The sequence below is a fragment of the Zosterops lateralis genome (assembly GCF_965231275.1).
Source record: "Zosterops lateralis genome assembly, chromosome: 8".
Taxonomy (NCBI): Eukaryota; Metazoa; Chordata; class Aves; order Passeriformes; family Zosteropidae; genus Zosterops; species Zosterops lateralis.
Window position 1 is genome coordinate 25,903,559 of NC_139768.1, and position 12,551 is coordinate 25,916,109.

Sequence of the window (12,551 nt, forward strand, 5' to 3'; positions counted from 1 at the left end):
CTATTAAAATACAGCTAAAATATATAAAAATGATAGTGTCATTAAGCTCACTGCTGTAGTAATGCTTAGTGGGAGGCACTCTCTTAGCACAATTCTGCTCAGTGCAACAGGAATTTCCTGCCATGGCAAGGGAGAGGCCTGAAGAATTAGGGGCTGATGCCTCAGGGATGTTCTCAGGGAGCTCTGTGGCCTCCTGGAGCACCAAACTGGGGGAGCTTTGGCATCATTTGTGTGGGTTTAGCCTGGAGCTCTGTGTTGGGAAGGACTTCAGGGTTTCTAAAGTCCCTTTCACTCTCTGGATTTAAGAGTGAGCTGGTGACATTTGGATGTTGCACCCGTGTGTGTTTGTGGACACAAACTAAAACATGAGATGTTTCACCTCAAATGAGGAAGTCCTTTCCATGAGGATGGCAGAGCACTGGAGCAGCTGCCAGGGAGGGCCTGGAGTGCCCTTCTCTGAGGGACACATTCCAAACCCACCTGGAGGGGTTCCTGTGTCCCCTGCTCTGGGTGGCCCTGCCTTGGTGGGGGGATGGACTGGATGATCTCCAGAGGTCCCATCCAACCCCGGGTTTGGGATTCTGTGGCAGAATTTGGGAGTTCTCCTGGGGCTGTCCTTGCTGTTGATGGAGTTTTTGGGGTTGTGTGTCTGGATTTGGGACTGCTTGCTGTTGGAGTTGCTGCTGTCCGTGAGGTGCTGAGCAGGCTGGCCCTGGGGCAGCACTGGCTGAGATTGGGGTGGGTGCAGTGCAGGGATGGAGGCCCAGCAGGCAGGAGTGGGTGTGGAGCTGCAGCTCTGCCAGTTCTGGTCACTTCTCATCTCCTGGGGAAGCTCAGCTGGAGCATCTGGCCTGACTCACCACCAGCCCAGGCACATTTGATGCTCTGCCAGCACTGACCATAAGCTGCACAAGTTTCTCCTCCCCTCCAGCCTTTAACTCTTGTCCTTCTCCTGCCCAGACCCCTGGGGGCTGTGTCTACATAGCAGAGTTGAAGCTTTTGCTAATTCTCTAATAACCACGTGGGTTTGAGTTTTGCTTAATCCCAAGCACTGAGGCACTTTCTTGAGGCACAGATCCTTTCCTGGGTGAGCACAGCTAATGCTCAAATGCTGTCCTTGCCTTCCTGGAGGATGGTGGCAGAGCAAGAGCCAAGTTACAGCTCCTTAGTGGCCCCCAGGAGAATGTAAGAGGTCTGAGGGAACATCAAAACTGACTGACTTTGTGATTCTGAGTTACCACAAGACAGATGCCAAAACATCTGCCTCTGGATAATGTTTTGTGTTAGTCTAAATCAGCATCTTGCTTTTTCTGCAAGAGCCAGCGTTGAGAGCTCGGGGTGATGTGATTACTCTTTGCATCCAGGGTGTTTCATTTAATGGACTTCTTAATATTAAAAATCAATTTGGATGTTCTTGATTGTGCTTCTTGTTAGCTGTGCATTATGGCACATTAATAATGCTGTTAGAGTCAATAACAATGTATATATATATATATATTTAGCACTAGTTTTGGCTTTATACCTTCAGTACTTGGTGGTGAAGTCCTCTGAATACAGATTAGCCAGAAGGAGGGGGGAGAGCTATTAAAAAGGTGACTGAGCATCTCACTTCATTAGCTCCCTAAAAATGAAGTGTCTGGCTTGAAAGGGGGGAGGAAGGAAAGCAAGAAACTGAACTTGTTTCTTGGAAATCTTGGCTTCGTCCAGAACTCTTCCATTTCACAGAATCCCAGATTTATTCAGGTTGGAATAGAGCACCAAGATCTTAAAGTCCAAGCTGTGTCTGATCCCCAGCTTGTCCCCAGCCCAGAGCACTGAGTGCCCGCTCCAGCCCTTCCTTGGACACCTGCAGGGATGGGGACTCAAACTTCCCTGGGCAGCTTGTATGAAAGGTTGGATCTCTTAAGATACCATAAAGATGTTACAGAGTAATATTCTCTGGTATTACTTTGCTTTCAAGGCTGTATTAATCATTCCAAACTCAATGAAACAAACCAAACTACAGTTAACACGTTTCCAGCTTTATTTTACACTGGCTTTTAAAAAAGAAGTCCTAAGTCATAACTGGGCTTTTTCAATAAAAGCAGACAAATTGCAGAGGTGAAAGCAAAGCCTTTTGTAAATCCTCTGGTATTAAAAGTCATCTGAAGGTTTTCCTATTTTCCCTAAAATGAAATTGCTTGATTTGAGTATTCAGGCAGATTCCTTAGTCCTCTGCTACTCACCCAGTGGAGTTTTTCATTTCTACACCAGAGGCTAATGGAGAAGCAAAAGGGAGAAAACAGTGTTTGAGTCAGGAGCTGCACCTGAGAACTGTTAAAGACAATTATTTCATGTGTGCATGAACCAAGGGTAGATCCTCTTGTCTTGTCTGTGTTCTGGGAGCAGAGCCTGACCCCAACCTGGCTGTCCCCTCCTGTCAGGGATTTGTGCAGAGCCAGAAGGTCGCCCCTGAACCTCCTTTTCTCCAGGGTTTATTTCTTTCTGTATTTTTTAATTAGTGCAGAAAGGACAAGTGAGCATCTTATTTTGTCCTACTTGAGCTCAGCTGGGTGGCTGCACTTTGGGAAGGCACCATGCCTTGAGTTTGGCATTGTTCTGGATTTCTCAGGTCTCCTCAATGTAATTAATTCACATTGGGCAGTGAGTGATGAGACACCAGATGTGATGCAGAACATGTTGCTGCCCTTGCCATCTGCTGGGAAACCTGAGGTGTCTGTGCTTAAAGAAGCTTAGTGGCCCTTCCCTCTTTGTGCCCTCACTTTGGGAGAGGGGAGGCAGGCTGGCGTTGTAGGGATTTCTGAGCCTGCTTTAGGGTTCTCTCACCCTCAACAGATACCCTGTGTGGTCATGGAGGAGTTTCCAGGTGAACCATTATGTGTTCCAGGAATTTGGCTGCTCACAGAGAGGAGGAGTGAAAGGGACTATCTCACCTTTGTAAGGGAAAGTGATGATAAATCCTTTCTATCTACTTGAACTTGTGGGATTTAGGCTAATCCTGTGATAAAAGTCACGTTGGTGGATTTAATCAATAAGATTAGAGCATCACTGGACAGGAGGAACCTCAAGCTGGATTTTCTCCTTTAGCTTCGTGGTAACTGTTCAGGTCTGAGAATTTCTCCAGGATTTTTCTCTCTTGAGGAAATCAATTTTTCAGGAATGTTTGGATAACAGAATAATTAAAATACTGAGAAGGAGCTCTGAATCAAGCTTGGGGAGACAAAACCCAAGGTGAGGGCAAGAGGAACCAATTCATGTTGGTTAATGCACACATGAAATAATTGTCTTTTAACAGTTCTCAGGTGCAGCTCCTGACTCAAACACTGCTTTCTCCCTTTAGCTTCTCCATTAGCCTCTGGTGTAGAAATGAAAAACTCCACTGGGTGAGTAGCAGAGGACTAAGGAATCTGCCTGAATACTCAAATCAAGCAATTTCATTTTAGAGAAAATAGGAAAAGCTTCAGATGTCTTTTAATACCAGAGGATTTACAAAAGGCTTTGCTTTCACCTCTGCAATTTGTCTGCTTTTATTGAAAAAGCCAGTTATGATTTAGGGATTTTTTTTTTTAAAAGCCAGTGTAGAATGAAGCTGGTAATGTGTTAACTGTAGTTTGGTTTGTTTCATTGAGTTTGGAATGATTAATACAGCCTTGAAAGCAAAGTAATACCAGAGAATATTACTCTGTAACATCTTTATGGTATCTTAAGAGACCTCACCTTTCCTACAGTTAGAACAAAGCTTTTTCAGTATAAGTTGATGTTACCTTTGTATGTTTTTTCCTTTTTTCCCACCTCAAGTTCTTCTAGTGTTGACCTCCTCCTTTTTCTGACGTGTGCAGATTAAGGTGTGCAGCTCACTGAGGAGTTTATTTTATGTTCTTGAGCAGTAAGTGGGAGTTTGGTGCAATTCCTACAATGCCCTGCTCATTGTTCCTTACTGTATCAACTTTTAGAGTGTAAAAAATGCCTCTTTCTGTGCCCACACTTAATCCTTTGCTTTTAGCGCTTTGGGACTCTCGTGTGGCTGTTGGATTTTATTAAATTAAGGAAAACACACTTCAGTTCAAAACAAAAACAACAAACTTAATCAAAAGTTATACCTTGGGCTTTTAAATATTTTACACGATAGCTCAGGATACAGTTGATGAGACAAAATGCAAACATAGCAGTTTCATGCTTTACTCCTCCAAATTTTGTCCTTTTCCTTTAATTAAAGCCTTGGCATTTGCTCCAATCAAACATTTTCTGTCACAACATCTTTTGATGTCACTGTACAAAAAATAAGAACTCCTGTGAGCAGGAGTTATATGCTTGCAGGGGAGTTCGTGGTGTAGTTCAAGCCTTGCTTTGTCATCACAGGGGTGGAATGCACTTTATAGTTATTTTGGTTGCTTGCTTCACGATCCGTCAATGCTGCTGGAAGCCAGAAATGTGATTTATTTTCTCTTGCAGACATATTTTTCACATTTATATATATTTTTAAAGATAAATCACCCCTCCCTGGCTCCTCAGTCAGTTGAGGTCAGTGGGAGCTGTCGTGGGCAGTAATTACCATTTGATGGCTGTTTGTCATCTCCTGTCACAAGAATTGGTCGTTACACTGCAGCTCCTGGTGCCTGACCTTCCTTGTTGTGACAGACACCAGTTTTTAGCACTCTTGGGCATAAATTTTAGTGCCTTTTATTCCTGGCTGCCTTTGATCCGGAGTGTTATTGCACTGAAATGTCGGAGAAATGCTCAGCTGAAGTGTGAATTGAGTACAGGACTGGTTTTTAATCTGTTATAATGCAGATTTTTCCTGGCTGGGGTGTCTGCTGTGAGTCAGTGGAGTTGCTTGTCAGGGTCCTGGAGGTGGGAGACTGTCCTTGGATTCATTTTTGGATGTGTGAACATCCCTTGATTGAGCTGTGAGCTTTGAAGGGATCTGAGTAAACACCCCGGTGATTGTTGGGGATTTTTTGTGTTGCGCTCCAGCCACACGAGTTTGGAGGAGCTAGAGCTGTGGAACTTTGTGTTCCCTGCTATGCACAGAGCTGAAATGAGGATATTTCTGGGGATTGTTTGCAAGCAGCCTGTCCCATGTGCTTTGTGTTCACCACTGCCATCATCCCTCTGCTCAGAGCAGTTTGAAATGCTCATTTTTGTTAATGTGGTTCTCAGAACCTCCTTCTCCTGCAGGGCAGCATTTATGGCTTTCAGATATCCCAGATACCTGGGAGGGAGGGTTTATCTGGCCTTAATAATGACAAAATTAAGGAAGACATTAATACACCAATAGCTTGCCTTGTTTTGATGTCAATAGAAACTTACTTTCTAAAGCCTTCATTTAAATCCTGGTGATATTGGTCTCTGCAGTGCACCTGACCTTTATTCTTTTTACCCTGTTGTGTATTTTTATTCCATTAATGATCTTCCACCTTATATATTGTTTTCCAAACTGCTTTTCCATAGGTTTTTTTTCCACTTGTGAACTCAGATTTATTCATTTATTTACCTCCTAACTCTAAAGTCTGTCAAGCCAGAGGAGTTTTGTAGAGACAAGGACCCAGCCAATAATCCTGGGTGGATTATTGAGATGATCCAATGGATTATGGATTTATTTATTGGTGATCTGGTTGTGAGCTGGAATTCCCAGAGTTCTGGAGAGAACAAACAGGAATTATATAATAACATATAATTATTAATACTACTATTGATAATAATATTACAATATATAATCAATAATATTATAAAATTATAATAATATATAATAGTCTAGATATATTATTAACGTAATAATTATATTAATAATTATAAAAATGACAATGATAATATTTATTGTTATTAATAATAAAATTTGAAAAATTAGAGGCTGGAACTGGAGGCAGAAGTGCTCTGTGCCCCATCCTCATGCTGAGATCAGACCTCCCCTCGTGCCCACTGGGATGTTCCCAGTGTGTGAACTCAGGGCTAAACCCATTCTCAGATTTGGGGTCAGAGCAGTGGTTTTTGTGCAGTTCCCTGTTCTTCCAGATGGAGTTTGTGGTGTTGATGTCCTGTGTGGTGCAAGAGATCTGCTGCTCAGGACTGCTGGGGGAGGAGGGAGCTGGCCAGGCAAGGCAGGTGTTTGCTGGATTTGTAACTCTGCCAGAGGTTTTGGATTTGAGGGTTTTTTTGGAAGTGCTTTGTTACCTGTAATGAGTGTGGAGTGTGTTGTGGATGCTCTGTGAGCTCCTGGTCTGCAAATTTCCTGTGAGAGCCTCATGTCACTTCTCCAGGTCTTTCTGTTCCAATAAAACATCCCTGAGTCCTTGGGCAGAAGGAAAAGCAGTGGTGCTAATCTGAGGGGTGGTAGGAATTTGGGAGGTAATTATGATGTTCTAAAAATGATTTTGTTTCCTGAAGAGTTACAACAAATAGTGAGAAATTCTGATTTTCAGGTGTTATTGATCCTCCTTGGAGGGAGTAGCTGCAGTTGTAAATTGAGGAATCAACTTCTCTGGGTCCACCTTGACTAAAGTTCTTTAATTTCAATCTTGTGAAATATTTCAGTCTCTGCCTTCAATCCTCCTTGGTATTGGAAGATTTTTTTTCTCTTACAGAGTATTTACTCCATATAAAACTTAAAAAAAAATTGGCTTTTGGGGTTGTACTGTTTTGTTTTTCAAATCATGATGGCTTTTTTCCTAACCAAGCCTGGTTTGGAGCATTCTTTATCAGATGAATTTGTGGCCATTGCCAATCTCAGTGCTCCAGAAGTGCCCAGATTTTCTTTTGGGAGTGGCAGGGAGGAGTGATCTTTGAGTTACTGTTGGATTTATTGTAGTTTATTGTACAGTGCATTGCTGCAGTTGCCTCTGGCACTCAGAAATTCTGAAATCATATTTTTTCAACATCCTGTGCTTGCAGTAAATGACTGAAGTGGCTGAGAAATCATCCTTTAATGTTAGCCTGGCAATTTGAGTTTTCTAAAGACGCTTTGAAAGTTTTCTGTGTGTTGAGCTGACAGGGGAAGACAGAGCAGTTCTTTGTAGAACTGCCTGAAATTGACACAAAGTGCTGTGGAAAGCTGGCAAATACAACAAAAATTGAGTGTATTGCCATGAAGAAGCAAAGCATTAGAAACAGAGTGAGGGACAGCTTTAGCAAGAGAAATTGTGTTGGGTGGTTTTTTTTGTTACAAAGGGAAATATTGATGAATTTAAGAACTTGGCTGAATTTTTAAAGATTTTTTAAATTTTTTTTTGTGAGTTTGTTATCTTCTTTTTTATTAGAGCTGGGATTAAATGCTCAAGAGATGCAATTCGTGTTTGGACTCAGATGTTTATTAATTCCCATCTATAGTGCAGTCTCACAGGTTGTGAGTTCTACCTAACAAAGTGAAAAATGGCTCTATCTCTCTACAAGGTCTTTTAAGCACAGATTGTCCAATTATGAAATGACACCTAAATTATTTTTACTTTTAACCCAATAACCAACTACCCACAATGCGGATTTTTCTACCCGATTGCAAAACACCACCCAGACCCATGAAGAAGGAGTGGACTATGCCCTAAAACCACCATCTTGCTTTATATATATTACAATATTTTAAAACCTTAAACTCTAAGTTTTTCACCATGTGATATTAGACACTTCTATTCAAACCACACACCTATAATCCCAGTGCTGTCACTCAATTTTGGAAGCCTTTTCCAAGGCCTCAGGTCAAATGCAGTATTTGCCTGGGGTCAGTGCCTGTCAGCACAGAAAACCTGAACTTCTCAGTGCCCAGGGTTCCAACAATTTTTTACAAAAAGATTTTAAATGGGAGTAATGAGTAATAAAAGCAGTGATGTGGGGAAACAGCTGGAGTTGTGTTGCCTTGCCTGCACTAACAGCAGTGTTCCCTCTGTCCAGCTCTCTACAACTATGATGCCAGGGGACCAGATGAACTTTCCCTACAGATCGGTGACACCGTGCACATCCTGGAAACCTATGAGGGTAAGATGGCAAAAATTGAATTGAAAAATTGGATTTGTGGGGGGGAATTCCTTTTCTGTTTGTGACTTTAATATTGCTGTCAAAATGATGAAGTGGAAGTTGGAGCAAATGGGGCCATGTATGGTTGATGAGCTGAGGTGAATAAGCACTGGGTTTTCTGGGGAGGAAGAATTTTCACACAGCTGGGTTTGTATGGATCAGTTGTAGCATCTCCCCCACATTAGAGGAATGAGAGATGCTTTTTGGGTACCCTTGGGTAGTGCAAAAAATCCTGGTGCTGCAGGAAATTTAATCTGAATTTGAAAGTCACCTGGGTCCTAAATTACTGATGTGTCTCTTCTGAGATGGGTGCCTTTGTTAGTGCTGTACATGGATTTCAGGCTTTTCCGGGGACCCCTTTTGATCTGTATGTTCTACAAACATCACCTGCACCAAAACCTTCCCTCCCTGATCCTTGTACAAGGGAATTTCAGTGCTGAGTTTGATTATCAACACGGTGTGGAAATTGTCACAACATTTTCCGCTCTTAATCCAAGCAAAATAAAACTCTTCCATTATATCCTTGAGTTGAAATTTTATGGCGTGCTGCAGTTTAGAAAGGTGTGCGGAACACAGAACTAAATTGTGTGTTTAAAACAGTGTAGCACTGTTTGTCTTGTGGAAACCTGATTTAGATATTTATATGTAAACTATAATATATAAAAATAGATATTAATATTAGTTTATTATTATAAATATATTTATAGAATATATAATAATATATAAATATATGATATATAATATAATATCACATAGAAATATGTATTATATAAATATATTTAATAAATAATATATGTAAATACATATGATATATTTTTATAATTTAGATAATGATTTAATTTGCTTCTCTAGACATGGATCTTTTGGTTGATCTGGGTGGTAAATTAATTTTAGTTATTGGCTTAATTGATTTTTAAAAATATTTACTGAAACAAACAATGCTATTTCAACAAGAGCTGATCATCACTTGAAGTGGAATTTTTGAGTTTTCTCATTATTCCTGGGGTGGGCTTTTCTTGGAGCTCAGTTTTGGTGCTGCAATGCCAAGTTTGACTCTGAGCAAAGCAACCTTTCTACTATCTGATAATGTTTTAATTAATAAACCCCTAATAATGCAAATACTTTAATTGCAAACAGAGCAATTCAAACATTGCACAGCTTTGTGCTTTTATATAAAACAATGAATGTGGCAGAAACTGAGCAGGGAATGTGAAACCCTATCAAATTAAATCCTATCAGATGCTGAAACCCTCTCCAATGCTGACTGCCCCCAAATAAGTGGGACAATATGGATGAGCCACTTTTCCCCTGGACTGAAATATTAGGAAAACCTTCACCTTCTCAAGGTTTGGAGCACATGGGATGAGTTCATGGTAAAAGAAATGCAAGTTCCTGTTCTCCCAAGCCCTGATTGCTCATTCCTGACCTGCTGAGATGGGGATTTAGATGCTGGAACTCTTGTTCAGGATTAGGGGATTGAGTTATCTCCTGGTTTCCCTGGATGAAATTGGTGTGGATTGTGCCCCTGGGAGGTTTTGTACCTGACAGATTCCAGGTCTGTGCCTGGGACTCTCCTGCCTGGGCCAGGCTGAGCTGGGAATGGGCCCATCCAAAGGAAACTCTCTGATTAAATAATCCTGGGGCAGAAACGTTGGTGGAAGAGTCAGTAAAAACCTTTTTGCTGACGATTTGGGATTTTGCCTTTCCTACCCCTTTTCCCTGTGCACTTTTTTCATGGATACCTGCTGGAGTCTACATTCTGCTCTTCCCATCCTGCTGTAGATTTGATACTATTTAAAATTAGTTTTCTGTAATAAGTCCTAAATTGAGAGTAGTTTTGAGGATTGGTTGGTGTCTGTGGGCTTTGAAGTGGTAGAAGTGGTTTTTTTTGGTTTTTTGTCCCTCTGAATCTGCCTTGCCAAGAGAAATTCTTGGATTTTCTTCGATTTTGTATGGGAAATCCTTGCTCAGGTGTGTCTCTGCAGAAGACAGATGAGGAGTTGGAAGGGCTCACTTCTCACGTCCATACTCTGGAAGATCTGGTTTTAGGACAGATGTAGGATATCTATTGCTGCCATGCTACTGGAATTAATTTCTGAGTTGCACTTTCCCTTGAGTTTAAAATAATGTTCACTTTTGTTGCCTGTGAGTAGAATTTATTTTGGAATTTGTGTTTATTATTTTAAAAATCGATATTTTAAATTCTAAATGTGAAAACATTTTTTTCCTCTGAAATGCAAAAAAAAATTGTGTAGAAAGAATTCAATGTATGGATCCTGTAAAGTTTCAGTCTTGGTGAAAACATCCCCTATTTTTATGGGAGTGAGGAGATTGGAAATGAATGTGCACATCTCAGTATTAAATACAAAATTTGTGTTCTTCCAGGAACTAATGTAAAGATGAAGCTACATTTTAGACTAATTAATGTTGAAAATGAAATTAATCTTTTTCTTTTAGGAAGTATTTTAGTTTATTTTTCAATTAGAAGACTTTCTCTGTCCTTCTAATCTGAACCTTAGAGGAAAAGCCAAACAGGAAAGCCATAGGAATTCCTAAATATCCTGCTCTGCAGGAGAGGAGGGTTGCATTTTCTAGCAGATACCCTAAACCCCAAATATTTGCAACATTCTGGATTAGTAATTTCCAGATTTTTATTGTCTTAATTCTGTTTCTTGACATTATTTGATGGAATGGGCAAATGGAACCATGTGATGAATAAATGTGTCCTCATTAGGGGGGATTGCTGGGAAATGTAACAGAAAATCAACCTCAAAACCAAGATTAACTGTTGGAGCATAAATCAGTTTTCAGTGCTGCCGTGAGGAGGGAGTTTGGATTCTCAGATAAGGATTTTTACAGAAGTTATTCTTTATACTATGGGAAAGTTTAGGTTTTGTTGCAGTTTTGTTTATTTGTTTGTTTCTGAATGCAGTGTAACTGTGTCAGAAATGGATGCATTGTTTGAGGGTAACCACAGCAAATTCTTGAGCTTTGAAAAACAGAAATATTTCATTGGTGTCTTCTTAGCTGAGCATTTCCTTGGGTGCACATTTCCAGCTGTTTGGTCTCAGATTTCTTAAGGGCAAGGTCTGGTCTTGAACAGGTTCAGGGATGAGGAGTCCACAGCCTGTGCCAGGGCATCCCCTCCTTCCCAATGAGGGAATTCCTGGAATCCCCCAATGTTTTGGGCTGGAAAGACCTTAAAGCTCATCCAGTGCCATGGGCAGGGACACCTCCCACTGTCCCAGGCTGCTCCAAGCCCCAATGTCCAGCCTGGCCTTGGGCACTGCCAGGGATCCAGGGGCAGCCACAGCTGCTCTGGGCACCCTGTGCCAGGGCCTGCCCACCCTCCCAGGGAACAATTCCCGCCCAAAATCCCATCTAAAGCTACCCACTGTCAGCTTAAAGCCATTCCCTGTGTCCTGTCTCTCCATCCCTTGTCCCCAGTCCCTCTCCAGCTCTCCTGGAGCCCCTTTAGGCCCTGGCAGGGGCTCTGAGCTCTCCCTGGAGCTTCTCCTCTCCAGATGAGCACCTCCCAGCAGCTCTCCCATGTTTTTGGGGAGTTTTTAGAGATGATTTTATGTGTGTAAGTGATCCTGCCCTCATCTCAGCACATTCCTGGCCAGACCCAGCACCTCCAGTTGAACCAGTGAGAGCTGCAGGTGCAAAGTGGGCTCCTGCACAGCTCCAGGCTGGACACCAGCACCAGCAGGGAGGAGCCTGGTTGGACCTGCCTGGCCACATCAGCACCTCTGCAAGGAGCAGCAGTGCAGCCAGTTCTCCAAGGCAGGTTTTGGCTGCTCTCTTCTCCACAATCCTGGCAGCTCTGGCTGCAAAAACTTCAAGCAGCAGGAGTTCATCCATGGGGAGCTGTCTTTGCCACGGGGCTTTTATTCCACAGGTGCACTGGGGTGTCCTGAGGCAGCACAGGAGCTCGGCTGGGAGAAGAAATGTTGGTTGCTTGTTCTTCAGTTTGTGCAGTGCATCTGATGAGAGTTGTGTTGTTCAGCAGTTTAAACTCCAGGATGACAAAATGTTTGCTCATCTAAAACTGTGGGAATAGAGGTTTTTATTAGGACTGGAGTCTGTGCACGGATTTCAGGCAGTGGAGTGAGCAGAGGCAGGAATGCTTTGCCTCCTTTGCAGCTGAGCAAGGCTGGGAGTGCTGATTTCAGCAGCAGTTTGATGTTCCTCTGGCAGCAATGGGAACGTGGGATGTGAGGCAGTGGCTGCCTCTGTCTGGAGGTGCAGTGTGGTGGTTACAGACCCCAGATTTTTGAGGTGGCGCTAAACCAGCCCCAAGTGCTGCAGGGAGAAGGTGATGAATCAATCCCTTGGGCTCTTGCAGGAGAGCAGACTGTGAAATCCCCTGTGCTTGAGTCTTTAATTTGGATTTCTGGTCCCAGAGTGTGCATAATGAATTTATCAGCATGTGTTGATTTCATGTAACTTTCTCCTTGTTCTCAGGACTGGGACTGCAGTTTTTACTCCAAATCTGCTTTTTGACCTCCCCGTACTCCCTTAGACATCCTCCCCTTTGCTGTACAAGC

The 12,551-nt window shown here is 42.3% G+C and overlaps 1 protein-coding gene across 3 annotated transcripts in view; it reads left to right on the top strand.

Moving 5' to 3' along the window:
• The window catches only part of DOCK1 (dedicator of cytokinesis 1), a 265,225-nt gene that overhangs the window by 13,594 nt on the left and 239,080 nt on the right, over positions 1-12,551 (top strand). For all 3 annotated transcript variants that reach the window (XM_083866350.1, XM_083866352.1, XM_083866351.1), the window contains exon 2: positions 7,879-7,962. In XM_083866350.1, coding sequence (XP_083722476.1) covers positions 7,879-7,962 — 84 coding nt within the window. The remainder of the gene's footprint in view (positions 1-7,878; positions 7,963-12,551) is intronic.